Consider the following 12,794-nt stretch of genomic DNA (forward strand, 5'->3'; position numbering starts at 1 on the left):
ATAAGAGAGAAAAAGAGAACTGGAAAAAAAAAAAAAAAAAAGCCCAATACAATCATTGTGTGTGATAGCAAGTTATGTGAAGAGTTAATTAGGCATTGAATCTCAATATGTTCACTCATACAAGCATTCCATGATTTTAGGAAACTCAGTAGTTTGAGAGTTGGCCACCCAAAGGAAACCATCTCAGTCTGTCTATTCTACACTAACCCTCGTATTTAAACCCCCAGAGACCCCTTTCTTCCCTCCACGCCAAGACTTCTACTTCCCAAAGCAAAACCAAGACATCTTCCCAAGAAAGCCCGCATCTCTAAATGGCACCCAAGGGGACTGAAAAGGGGCTAGCCCTGTTCCTTGTCGTCATGCTATGGAACGGCGCTGCAGCTCAATCGGGATGCACGAGTGCACTCATCAGTTTATCCCCGTGTCTCAACTACGTTAGGGGGAATTTATCGACACCATCTCCTTCGTGTTGCTCAAAGCTCAGCAATGTGGTTCAATCACAACCTCAGTGCCTTTGCATGTTGCTCAATGGCGGTGCTTCCCCATTAGGGATCACTGTGAATCAAACTCTTGCTCTAGGACTCCCCGGCGTTTGTAATGTGCAAACTCCACCGGTTAGCCGGTGTAACGGTAAGCTTAAGTTATGTAGTATTAGCTTCTATATTTGTGCTTATATGTAAAAGATAATTGGAAAAGAAGCTGTCTGAATTAATTTTGAATATACGAAAGCAGCAGCAAGTGCACCCACTGCTTCAGCAGCTACCGCAAAGAGTGCTCCAGTGGGTTCTCCTCCTTCAGTAGTTTCTCCAGTGGGTTCTCCTCCTTCAGTAGTTTCTCCAGTGAGTTCTCCTCCTCCAGCAGATTCTCCAGAGAGTGTTCAAGTGGGTTCTCCTTCTCCAGCAGATTCCCCCTCAGATTCTTCCAATGAAACACTACCCGAAAATCAAACCGAACCATCTGAGTCGAGCAATCCTTCAGCTGGTATGTGAGATCTGTTGTAGTTTATAATTATCTAGCTCTTTTTCTGTAATGTATTATGGACAAAGAACATTTGGTGCTAACGCATAAAACAAATGCAGGAACAGGTTCCAAAACAGTGCCCTCAACAGCTGGTGTCTCATCTGGTGGAAGCACCATCAAATCACCCCTTCAAGTTGCAGTGTTTCTTCTCTTCATTGTTTCATGTGCTTCGAGTGCCACCATATTCTAGGCTCTTCATAGAGTTGCAGAGAGCTTGTTTTAGTGTTTGTTTTTTCGGGGTACGGTTTACAGAATTGACGATGCTTTCCCCATTGTTCAAAATTATTATTCTTTGTTTTCCTAAGCCAGGAGATGGATTTTTCATGCGTGCCATTGTATCATTTGTATTGAGAAAGTAAGGAAAGAATGAGCAGGAACTTCTATTTGTCCATCTATTGATTTGTCAACAAACATGGTTTATCTCGCCCTTTCATCATCAAAATGTGTAGGCTATCAGGCAAAATATCAAATAGGAAAACGAAAACAAAGTGACAAGCGTGAGCTCAGTAGCCAAGGACTGAAGAACACCATAATTAAGCAATTTTGAAGGCACAAGTCCAATGACTCCAATCACAAAAACTAAATCAAGGAAATGGAAGAATTAAACCAAATGCGTGCAAGGAATTGTATACTCTAGAACTGCTCGATAGATGTGCCATTAAACCATTAGGAGAGAATGTTGTCATTGAACAACTGAAGGCTACATGGAAGAAGAACCCCAAGTTAGAAGATTAAGTTTTAGCAGCTTCAACTCGCTAGGCTCAAACATGACAGGTTGATGTAATTTAAGATTTTCTGTATGACCAATATAACTCAGGTATTATCAGGTTTTCATTATAAGAACATGTCAATCATGGACTCTGCCAGATTATTAAGCATTAGACTAACATAATCAGGTCTGTGTTGGTTAAATTGGGACCTACATAATGAATTTCCAATTCTAATTGACCTATGTTCCAGTGACACCTGCATTATATGCATCAGCCCAATTGACCAATACAGTCATCTGAAGTTACATATTTACCTTACAATCTCACACACTAAAGTAATTTGAAATAGAAATCATCAGCTTCTCTATACATCAGCATCTGAATTATATATCAATCTATGGTAAACAACAGAGCTTCAAGCAAACCAGAAGAAAACACGTAATAGAGATTTAGCCGTTTACCAAAGACGTCGGTGAAAGTAGGAAAGCAGGTAACCCACTACTCCCTGTGCATTTCTTTACTAAAAAATCCTCTTTTATAAACCACATCCTTCTCTACCCCTGCAAACCAGAAAAGAGATAATCTTCAGAAAGTAAATCACTTACAGATCACAAGACTTCGGCTGGTGCGTCTAAAAACCTCCAATGGCAACCAGAAAGATGGAGCTGGTATTGACCCTGGTTCTCTTTTCAGTTTTTTGGACAGGAGCCATGGCTCAGTCAAGTTGCACCAGCGTCCTCATTAGCTTATCTCCATGCCTTGATTTCATACAAGGAAACACATCCACTCCATCACCTGCATGCTGCTCACAACTCACCACCGTTGTTGGGTCCCAGCCGGAGTGCCTCTGTGAGGTCATTAATAATAGCTCTTCGCTTGGGATTAACATAAATCACACTCAGGCTTTGGCACTCCCCAATGCATGCAATGTCCAGACTCCCCCAATTAGCCGCTGTAATGGTGAGAATATCCAACGAAGTTTTCATTCAAATTGTATTTGGGCATTAGGAATAGTATTTGCAGCTCATTTTGAGATATAAATGCAATTGAAATGATTTTTCTCCATTTCAGCAGCTACTTTCCCTCCAGCATCACCGACTGCTGCACCAGGTTCCCCTTCAGGTAAATGATTTTACTCCATGTACCGTTATTCAATGTTCTAAATGGCGCTTGGCGCTAGTAGGGCGGAAACCCACCTCCAAGCGCCAAGCCGCCAAGCAATTCGGCGTTTTTTTTTTTTTTTTTTAACAAACCATTATCCAATCAAACTATATTCTATGTATCCATAATACAAGTTCAAAGTTCTACATAACCATAATGCAAAGTTTAATGTACAAACCCAAATGAAATTAAGTAGTAGCAACTAGCAAATAAGTTGAATAAGACAATAAGTAGAAATAAACGAGATCGGAGATCCCTAATGCCAAGTTAAAAGTTCATCTCCTTTCTTTAACTCTTCTCCTCCATACCCTTCCAAAACTTGATCTACATCAGTTTAATAATACTATACATTTATGGCCGCCAAAGGCCTCCAAAGACGTCGATGATGCCGCCAAGGCCCGCCAAGGTCGCCTAGGTGGCCGCCAAACACCGCCAAACCTCCCTGGGCGCCAAATCGCCGAGACCACCATGGCCGCCAAGGCCGCCTAGGCGGCCGCCAAACACTGCCAAACCTCCCTGGGCGCCAAATCAAACGCCAAGGGGTATTGGCGTGGCGGCAGGGTACCTCCAAGCGCCTAGGCGGCCTCGGCGGCCGCCATTTAGAACAGAGCCGTTATTATTTCCACATCCTTAAAGTTAAACTAATCTTGTAATGCATGTCAATTAGCACGTATCCATGAGCGATTCGGGTGCATGCTGAGCTAAAGGAAAATATCATTCAGCTTGCATTTAAACATTAAGCCAATTTTACGATTTTTGTTATTTTCTCTTCTTTAAATAGTACACATTTTGTTGATGTCCACTGCATGCAGGAAGTGGATCTAAGACTGCACCATCAACGGGGGGAAACACTTCAGATGGAAACACTACCAAGTTGCCATTTTATCTGCTGTTCTTCCTCATCTCTGTCACATCATATGCTTGGAATTCCAAAACTATCTAAATCAACTTACTCTGTGCCTATTGACCCTTCCTTCTCGATATGCCTATCTTACATACTCTATAATTATTGTTAATCTTTACTCATCACACACGTGAAGATGAGGCATATATGTACCAGTGCATGTTGAGATACTTTCTCGGGGAAAACTAGGTGCCCTTTTCACTATCATTATAAAGATATTTCCTTGCTTATGTTCTGATGCTTCTAATGCTACTTCTGTCGGGATTCAAGAATGCATCATGCATACTATTGTACCATTAAGAGGTGACATAAAAAACCGATTGATCCGATAAGTAGGGAGTACAATACTCGTACTCAGATTTCGAAAAATCATTGTCGCATTTTAAAAAGAACAAAGAAAAAAAGGATAGTCGAGAAACAAATTCAACAAACAGGTTCTAATTACGTCCCAGATCATTTCAAGCAACTGTCTTTCTCATTCTTTGGGGGGGGGGGGGGGGGGGGGTGTAAGTGTGGCTGAACAACAAAAGGTGACCGCAGATGAAAAGTGATAAACAAAAACAATCCAGTAAGCACAATTTTATCTCAGAAAACAGGAGTCTCACTGGTTAACATCTACTGGACATCAAATAGCTCGTAAAAGTTCTAATTATTAGAAGGCAAAAACATACAGAACCTTGCCTTGTACGGAACTGTGTACAACAACAACCACCAGCAGTCAAAGGAAAAACAGGCATACCTTGGAGTCAGGAGCTCCAACAATCTCCAAGGCACGGTAAAGCAATTAAATCTGAACATAAAAATATGAGAAACCATCAACCTTATCAATATTATCTAATCAACCCATCAAATTTCAGAGTAAAAGTTTCCTGCGCCGCTGAATTAGTGAAACGTCAAAGGCCGTATGTTAAATGAAACAAAGAATCTTCCTTTCTTTCTTTCACTGGATATTATACAAGGGGACAAGAGAAAGGAAAGCTACTGTTTGCAGCGATAGAACTAGAAAACCAAGGTCTCAAACTCAACATGGATTGTGCTCATAACTCATCAGTCCCCGCTTGAGGTCTGCATTGTTTTTTATTAGGTAGTAGTATTTTTTTTCCCTACCATGGTTTGGGGCTCATTGTATTCTCCATTTTCGTAGTCAAATTCCCCAGAAGCTGAAACAACTATATCATAAATCAGTTGTATTTTTCAATCATATCTTTGTTTTCTTCCAGTTTCCGTTGCCATCTCGCACTTCAACCACCAATTAACTATTTAACTACCTTGGTGTACCGCAGTGACTTTATTTCACAAAAAAAAAAAAAAAAATCTACTCTTTTGTTTTATATTATTTACCCATACAACAGATAGATAAACGCAAGCGGAGTAGTAGCTAAGTTGGAAGGCACCATATACCCACTAGCTAAGTTAGGGCACAAGACCAAGGGTCGAATACCACTAATAACTAACACGTCTAGCATCTCCTTAAAAAGAAAAGAAAAGAAAAGAAGATAAACCTTCAAGAAAACATTATTTTGGAATACATTGATGAATACAGATTGATAGGGAGTCATCACCCACAAAAGGGATTGTAATGAACTTATTTGACTTGGAAAAGATTGCATACCGTCCTGAATGAAAAAACAAATTGCGATGATCAAGACGTATAAATCAATGGGCATTGGCATGTTCCAACTGATCCGTACCTTCTCTGGATCACTGGAGGGCGACGGTTTGACGAAGGGTTTGTTTGTAGCCTTGGCTCTGTTAAAAGAGAAATTGGAGAAAAATTTGCGTTTGTATTTGAACCAAACAAAAAGGGAAATTTGTATTTTTTCATTCTTTTTCCATAAGTTTCAAACATAGCTTCGGGAAAAGTAAAGAAAAAGAAAGAAAATATGATAAACTTTTCAGAGAAAATAGGGAAAAAATGACAAACAATTAAACACAGTAAATGTTTTTCGTCACATTTTTTCGAAGTTTTCTTTTCTTTTCTTTATTTGAGAGTTTTCACTTGTTTCGCTTCTCTTTCAGCCTGTTTGAAGCTCGGGGAAAAGAAAGAAAATCAGAACGGGAAGGCAATGATTTGACGAAGGTTTTGTTTGGAACCTAAAGAAAATAAAAGAAAGAAAGAAAAATTAATTTTTCGGAAAAAATAGGAAGAAAATAAAAAAATAAAGAATTAAATGAGTACATTTTTCTCTACACTTTTCTTAAAGTTCTTTGTCCTTTTCTTTCTTTTCCAAAGAAGTGAAACTAAAAACAGGAGAGAAAAAATAATGAAAGCAAAAATTACACTACTCATCCTCATAGTTTCACAAAAGTCTTACTTTTTTTCTCCGCAGAATCAATTCCATCAATTTAAACCTTAAACTAAGATTGCCGTTTCAGCGTATTCCCTCCGTCCGTTCAAAATTCCCAAATCTTTTCAAAAGCTAGGCTTGTGGGGATAGAACCCTCAAAAACCCTAAAAACGAAGGCTTTGGAGGTTGCTGTATTCATTCATCCAATAAGCAGAGATAAAAAGAATGGAGGAGACTAGTATAATGGAAGACGGAGAGCAGAACAGAGAGATGGAGGTGGCTCCGGCCCTAATCGCGGTCCACCCGACCCAAGAATCCGTCGCAGTCGCCGTCGGGTCGGACCTCCGCGTCTTCGATTTCAAGTAAGCTAAGATCATCTAGCCCTGTACTCAAAATTGTACTCTGGTTGAGTAAAGGTCTGAGCTTTAAGGATATGGAGCACTCAATTGGGTAAACTTTGGTGTTTAAGTAGCAGAGAAGGCATAAGCTTCTTGATTGGTAGAGCAGAAAATTTAAAAGCCACAAAATTGGCTTTGAAAAAATATAGAGTAGTACAAATCGTCTCCCCTTATTTTAGTGGAATGATTTGAGAAAGAAGTTGATGGCCATTTTGCTACGAGTTTGACTGAAGGAGTGGAGAGGAATTTGAGGGTTTTTTCCTTGTTAACTCGAGTTAATTGGATATTCACGAATAGACAGCTAAAATCTTCACGAGGAAGTTAGTCCTTTACTTGCTCTCTTAGCGCACGAACTATGCGCGTGTGTACAGTTGATGCATTTTCGGAATGTAACTATGATTGAAGTAATACCATATAGAGTGGTCCAAGAATTTTACTTTCTGTTTCAAGTTTATCTTTCCAGGAGTAACCCATTAGTAACGACACTTTTATCTTTCAAGTTTTTACATGGCTTGCATGACGATGCCATTTACTGTTTCTTCACAGGACTGGCGGTCCAGTTCATTTGGTCGACGATACTGCCGACCCTTTTCATAGAGATTCCATTAGAGCAGTCCGTTATGGTGCGAAAGGCAAGCTTTTAGTGACTGCTGGTGATGATAAACTAGTTAAGATTTGGCACACTGATGCCTGGAGCTGCATTTGTACTGTGTAAGTCTTTTTAATGTCCATAACGGTCCGATAGTTTTGACGTAATTGGACGGTAGATACTCGTACAGTTTCTGCGAAAGATGGCGAAGGTAGCATTTGATTGTTGTGAAGTTGCTCCAAACATTTGTTTCAATTGGCATGCCTATTTTTCAATTCAACTAAGTTCAGTTGTTCTAGATTGATGTTTTTGGATGACCCACCTAATCTGTTTGAGGGAGGGCCAAGTCTAATAATTTGTAAATGGAAAAAAGGATGACATAAGTATCAATAACATGTTTCGGGATTTTTGTTTTTCATTAACATACTTAATAGATCATTCAAACGACTGCCCAATTTGCGGTGGACGAGGTTGGGGTAAAGACTAAACACTAAGAATATCTATGCACATTTCACTTGTACTCATACAATTTCACATATCTTATACACTTCGTACACATTTAAAATACCCATCACCGGATGGGCGATCTAAGAATAATTCATATGGCAGTCTAAGTGATATTTTTTTACATACCGGACACCTACTACATTCCTTAAGTTTCAGCATAAGCATTCCCTCAGCCATCAGGTGAGCTGATACTTATTTTCATATTCCTCCACTTCATAGTTTACGTTTCTTATTCATCCACTTCATAGTTTATAGGTGAACTTGGTATCATTTTGTCAGAGCCTCTGATCCAACCCAGAAGACTCCAATCATAACCATATAAGCAGCCCCTTCCCCCCACCCCATCCCAAAGAAACAACCCCTTCATCATATAAACCATAAATCCGTAGTTTATAGGTGAACTTGGTATCACCTTATTCGTCCACTTCACAGTGTACATTTATTGTAAATGTGACAGGTTGTCCGAGAAGAGAGTTAGCGCGGTTGCTATAAGCAATGATGGTCTGTTTACCTGTTTTGCTGACAAGTTTGGAGTTGTTTGGGCCGTGGATTTGGATGGATTTCATGATAATCAATCTTCAGCCAGTAAGAAGGCAGTGCCAATTCTTGCCCACTATTGTAGCATCATTACTAGCCTGGTGTGTCTTTCGTTATCTTGAATTTACTATTTCTCCCTCCTCTGTTGTAACTTTTTGGCCTTTGATAATACCTCCCATACACGATTCAGTTTTTCCCACAACAATAACAATACCAAAAAATGATCTGATAATAATGCTATACTAGCTCAAGTATTTGGTTCTCTATACGTGTAAGGTTATGCAGATCTGTCCTTGAGATTTGTGGGCAATAGGTTTCATTTTGCTTTCCTTCTCTTTCCGCTTTACAAACTTTTTTTTTTGGCGAGTAGCTATTTTATCTGCTTTGCATGTACTTTTTTGCTCCTCTAAACATTGTTCTTGTGCTATATATTGTAAAAGACTCCATTTTGGGATAAGTTTACCCTCTTTGTGAATGCCTAAATGACCTTTATTGCAAGCTGGGCTTATCCTAAACTATATATGTTCTTGCAGGAATTCTCGCCAGATGGACGATTCATCATTAGTGCTGATCGGGATTTTAAAATTCGTGTAACTCACCGAACTGTTGAATTTTGTTGTTCTATTTTTTTGTTATTTTTCCTACTTGTTAATGTTGACCAAGTTATTCTTGTAATAGGATAACATGTCAGGTGGGGTGAAGGGGTTGATTAAAGCTCCTTAATCTCCTACCCTAATTCTTCTTTTCTCTCTTTCCTATCCATCTCTCCTTATTTGTTCCTTGTTTCAACCCTTAAATCCGTATTCTGTAGTTTATAGGTGAACTTGGTATCACCTTTATCAGAGCCTCTGATCCAACCCTCCAAGACTCCAACCATAACCATATAAACAATGCTATTACTAAATGGTTAATTTCCTATATGTTGTTTTTCCAACAATGAATCGTCTATGCAGGTTACTGTGTTTCCAAAGAAGACTTCAGATGGAGCTCATGAGATACAGAGTTTTTGCCTGGGTCATTCCGAGTGAGTCTTTTGTGACCGCATGTTTTATCTTGCATCAGTGGCAATTAGAATAGACAAGTTCACAGCTGACAAGGGTTGGGTTTTGGTTTGGTCTTTAGATTGAAACTTTTGTTGTTTAAGCTATTCATGGACAAAATATTGTGTGAAAACATTTAACATGGTAAGCTAGAACCTGATTTGAGGTGGGACAGACAAATGTTTATTGATGCCGATTTAGATAAGTTGGTCCATATTTATGAAACTACTTCAAACCTTGGTGTATGGTTTTCTAAGCTGCTGGGGTGTTCCACAGGAGACAAAGAACCTTACATGTTACGGACCTTACGGTTCACTATTTCTTATTGATAGTCTGAAATTGTCAGGTGAGTTACAGCTTACGTGATTAATAGGCACTTGTGAAATCTGAAAGCCATCATTAAATGGCACTTTCGAGAATAGAAGTTGACAATGGAGTTTTGGTGTACTGCAAAAGCACATGTAGTGAGCAGTCATCGGGGGAGATTTATTTCTGTTTTCACTTGTCTTGTTTGGCAGGTTTGTTTCGTGCATAGCCTTTGTTGGGGCTTCAGATTACCCTGATGGGTTCCTTGTCTCTGGAAGTGGTGATTCAACAGTGAGTAATCATTCCATTAGTTGCACAAATTGCTTCTTGCCTCTCTTTTTTCCTTTAGGCTACGTTGGAGTATTGGATTACTGGATGGATTTGTGAATGGAAAAGAAACAGCAAGGGGTTCTCTTTCATTTTCTTCCTTGGAAATGAACAGGAATTCTTTCCCTTTACATATCCCTCTATAAACCCAATATCCGAACACAGCCTTAAGGTTCTAGATATGGCACATGTCTGACTGCACTGCAAATTTCCAGGTTCGATTGTGGGATATAACGTCTGGATCTCTCCTTGATACCTGTGAAGTTGGAGCAGAGGTAAGCTTTGGTTGGGTACCTTTTGAGTAAGTGAGGCCAACATTCTCACATTGTAGTGGTGTTGACGTTTTGGTCAAAGTTAGGTCAGTCGTACTACCATCAAGTTTGAGTGATGGATATTCCCCCATTCCCTCTCCAACAAACCTAGGAGTTCAGAGTCTGTTGTTTTCCAGTTCTGTATTTTCCTCTTAATCAGCTTTTGCTGATGGGCTGCATGTTTTTTTTGTGGGTTATTCTGTTTTCGCTTACTCTTGCTTCCTAAAGGCAGGATCTCTAGGATTTCCACAGTCTAATGGAGAAGAAGATGAATGCTGTTCTGCCATTACTGATCTATGTGCCATTCCAATCTGTTCATTAGTTGCAGTGGCCATCCAAGGGTAAGTCTCTGGCCCCTTAATCAACCTGCCAATTTGATTTAATGTCTGAAAAGTTCTGAGATGGTGGTTCTATGCCATTGCAGCCTCTCAGGAGTGGTGCTTTTGAGCTGCAACCTTTCTGAAAAAACTCTTTCGATTACTCAGGTATTATCCTGAAAAGTAAGGCAAGTTTTCAAAAAGGATAAATCTTGTCCCTTGCACATCAAGGATTGCATAACTGATTTAGTTTGTCTGGTTGAACTTTCGAAACGAAGAGCCCGCCAGATGCCTTTTAGCTACAAAAACACACCGCCACATCATTCTAGTTCCCAGTATAAGGTTTCCTGTTTTGTGTAAGAGACAAATGTAGCTTGTCAGCTTGCATTGTCTCACAAACGGTGGTACATTCAAAGCTCTATAGCTTTTAAGATATTGTTGAAATCTAAGGAATCTTTTCTTCCATTTTGGTTTTCTCCACCCATTAGTAATTGCTGGAATCCTTGGAAGTTGGAACCTTTTCTTTTGTTTATTCAGTTTTCTCCAACTGTTACATCTTTCAGGTGATTTCCATCAAGGGAGAGACGTTCATTCCGACAAGCATAGGAACTAGCTCTTCCTCAGATCTATTGTGGATGGTAACTGGCGTCTCCAACTTGCAAGGTTTCAATTCCTCTTCTTTGGCCCATGTAAAGGCCATATCTGGTTTCACCAAATTGAATCAAGTTTCTGTTGAGATTGAATCCACCGTGTTGGAAGACAAAGACATGCCCGGTGGCATGCAACTGCTCGAAAAGTTGCAAGGAAGTGTGAAAATCGAGGAAGATGTATTTTTAGCTGCTTCAGAAACTCTGAAGACAGCAATGCGCAATTTGCTGATTAAAAAGCAGTATTCCGTGGAGAAGCGCGAGTTCAGAAAGAGGGGCAGAAATGATAGAAAAAACAAGCGCTAGCAAGATTTCGACAATGGTAGCACCCCTTTTTTTTGTTTTTTTGTTTTGGTTTTTTGGGTAATGTGCAATTTTGGGAGCAACTCTGTTGGTTTCCTCTTCTTGTTTTTGTCCTTGTAGTTATTTATCACCCTAAGGAAATGGGTTTAGGCAGATTTTTCGCTCAGGAAAATCGATTTTCGGATGGTAAACCTCTAAAGGCTGTTTGGTCGAGCATTTGATTTTTTAACATCTTGAAGTGCAAGATGCAGACAGAATTTGTTCCGGTGTTGTCTTGGCGCATGGGTATGCTGTAATCGCTTTTATTTTAGTGCGTCTGTTGACTCGGTAATGTATAATACAGTATATTGTTGGGGCTTATTCGTTTGGAGTGCTCAAAATTCTTGCGCACGGTCTCCAGTAAATTTTTTTTTTATCTATCTTTCTTTACTCATTACACCTTAAAAGTTCAAATCTTCTTCAAAATCCAAACCGAACGAGCCTAGATGTCTGAGTATTCATTAGCATGGAAGCCATTTTAGGCACGTTGCTTTTGAACCCAATAGGTTGTTAAGTAGTAGTGTACAATTTTCGGGCTTATTTAGGGTATTGATTTTCGCACTACTAGTTTTTCATGTGAAATTAATGTTCCAATTTTACATTTATTAATAGGACGAAATAGGGCATGTGAATACACACATAAAGTCAATATGTGGTTAGTTAATGATTACTATCAATATTACCAGTGAAGACGATATGTGAGTAGCACACAATATTGTGGTTTACGCAAATCAACATGTGTTCTGTATGGTCCGATGGAGAAATTTTTGTGGTTTACGCAAATCGACATGTGTTCTGTATGGTCCGAGAAATCCTTGGGTGCCGGGTGGGTACCACGTGGTGCCCGCTTGGCACATCCGGACGGTCCATTTCAGTTTTGGACAGCTCGAATTTGAAGAGAGAAAGAGGAAAGAGAGGGTTTCAATATGAGCCGTCCAACACACTTTTGGACGGTTCAAATGTACTGGTCGGGCATCACATGGGCACGGCCACGTGGTACCCACCCGATACCCAAAAATTTCTCGGTCCGATGTGTCCGATACAAGATGGGATTAGTTCCCATAAACTGCAGGCGCTACTTCTTTAATGGATATCACAAATGTGATATCACAACTTGCTTCTCATGTTTAGATGACTTGAAGGCGTTCATAAGCTACTTCTTTAATGGATTAGGAGATGCTGCCAAGCACGGGTGTCGAGCGGCCCATCCAACCGCTCGTTTCGGCACGGACGGCTTAGATCTAATTCGAGTGCATAAAAATTTCGACCATCTATTGCTCAGATTAAGATCCTGTTTACACCCATTTTTGGCCAAAAATCAGGAAATGGATTTACGGGTTAAAAGGTAGCCTCGAGGGTGGAGGCCCTAGCCTTGAAAGACCTTACGACC

General features: G+C 39.8%; 3 protein-coding genes across 8 annotated transcripts; all 3 read left to right on the forward strand.

Moving 5' to 3' along the window:
• The first annotated feature begins 311 nt into the window (after positions 1-311).
• Positions 312-1,431, forward strand: LOC131318396 (non-specific lipid transfer protein GPI-anchored 5-like). Of its 6 annotated transcripts, none has more exons than XM_058348129.1 (4): positions 312-630; positions 730-813; positions 844-981; positions 1,080-1,431. In XM_058348129.1, exons 1-4 carry the CDS (start codon positions 312-314, stop codon positions 1,208-1,210), a joined length of 672 nt encoding a protein of 223 aa, XP_058204112.1. In that variant the 3' UTR covers positions 1,211-1,431. The 6 variants fall into 6 exon arrangements, with proteins under 6 accessions (XP_058204112.1, XP_058204122.1, XP_058204132.1 ...); XM_058348139.1 differs by having other exon boundaries at positions 730-771; positions 802-981; XM_058348149.1 differs by having other exon boundaries at positions 733-813.
• A 541-nt stretch (positions 1,432-1,972) lies between these two features.
• Positions 1,973-4,025, forward strand: LOC131318428 (non-specific lipid transfer protein GPI-anchored 15-like). Its single transcript, XM_058348168.1, has 3 exons — positions 1,973-2,690; positions 2,802-2,852; positions 3,704-4,025. Exons 1-3 carry the CDS (start codon positions 2,375-2,377, stop codon positions 3,832-3,834), a joined length of 498 nt encoding a protein of 165 aa, XP_058204151.1. The 5' UTR covers positions 1,973-2,374; the 3' UTR covers positions 3,835-4,025.
• A 2,158-nt stretch (positions 4,026-6,183) lies between these two features.
• LOC131318391 (uncharacterized) lies at positions 6,184-11,782 on the forward strand. The gene is made up of 10 exons (XM_058348103.1): positions 6,184-6,445; positions 7,028-7,192; positions 8,035-8,215; positions 8,648-8,704; positions 9,068-9,138; positions 9,673-9,751; positions 10,003-10,062; positions 10,327-10,439; positions 10,523-10,583; positions 10,979-11,782. The coding sequence occupies exons 1-10, from the start codon at positions 6,309-6,311 to the stop codon at positions 11,366-11,368; spliced, it is 1,314 nt and encodes a 437-aa protein (XP_058204086.1). The 5' UTR covers positions 6,184-6,308; the 3' UTR covers positions 11,369-11,782.
• Positions 11,783-12,794: the final 1,012 nt, after the last annotated feature.

This window comes from Rhododendron vialii, chromosome 1a (genome assembly GCF_030253575.1).
Source record: "Rhododendron vialii isolate Sample 1 chromosome 1a, ASM3025357v1".
Lineage (NCBI taxonomy): Eukaryota > Viridiplantae > Streptophyta > Magnoliopsida > Ericales > Ericaceae > Rhododendron > Rhododendron vialii.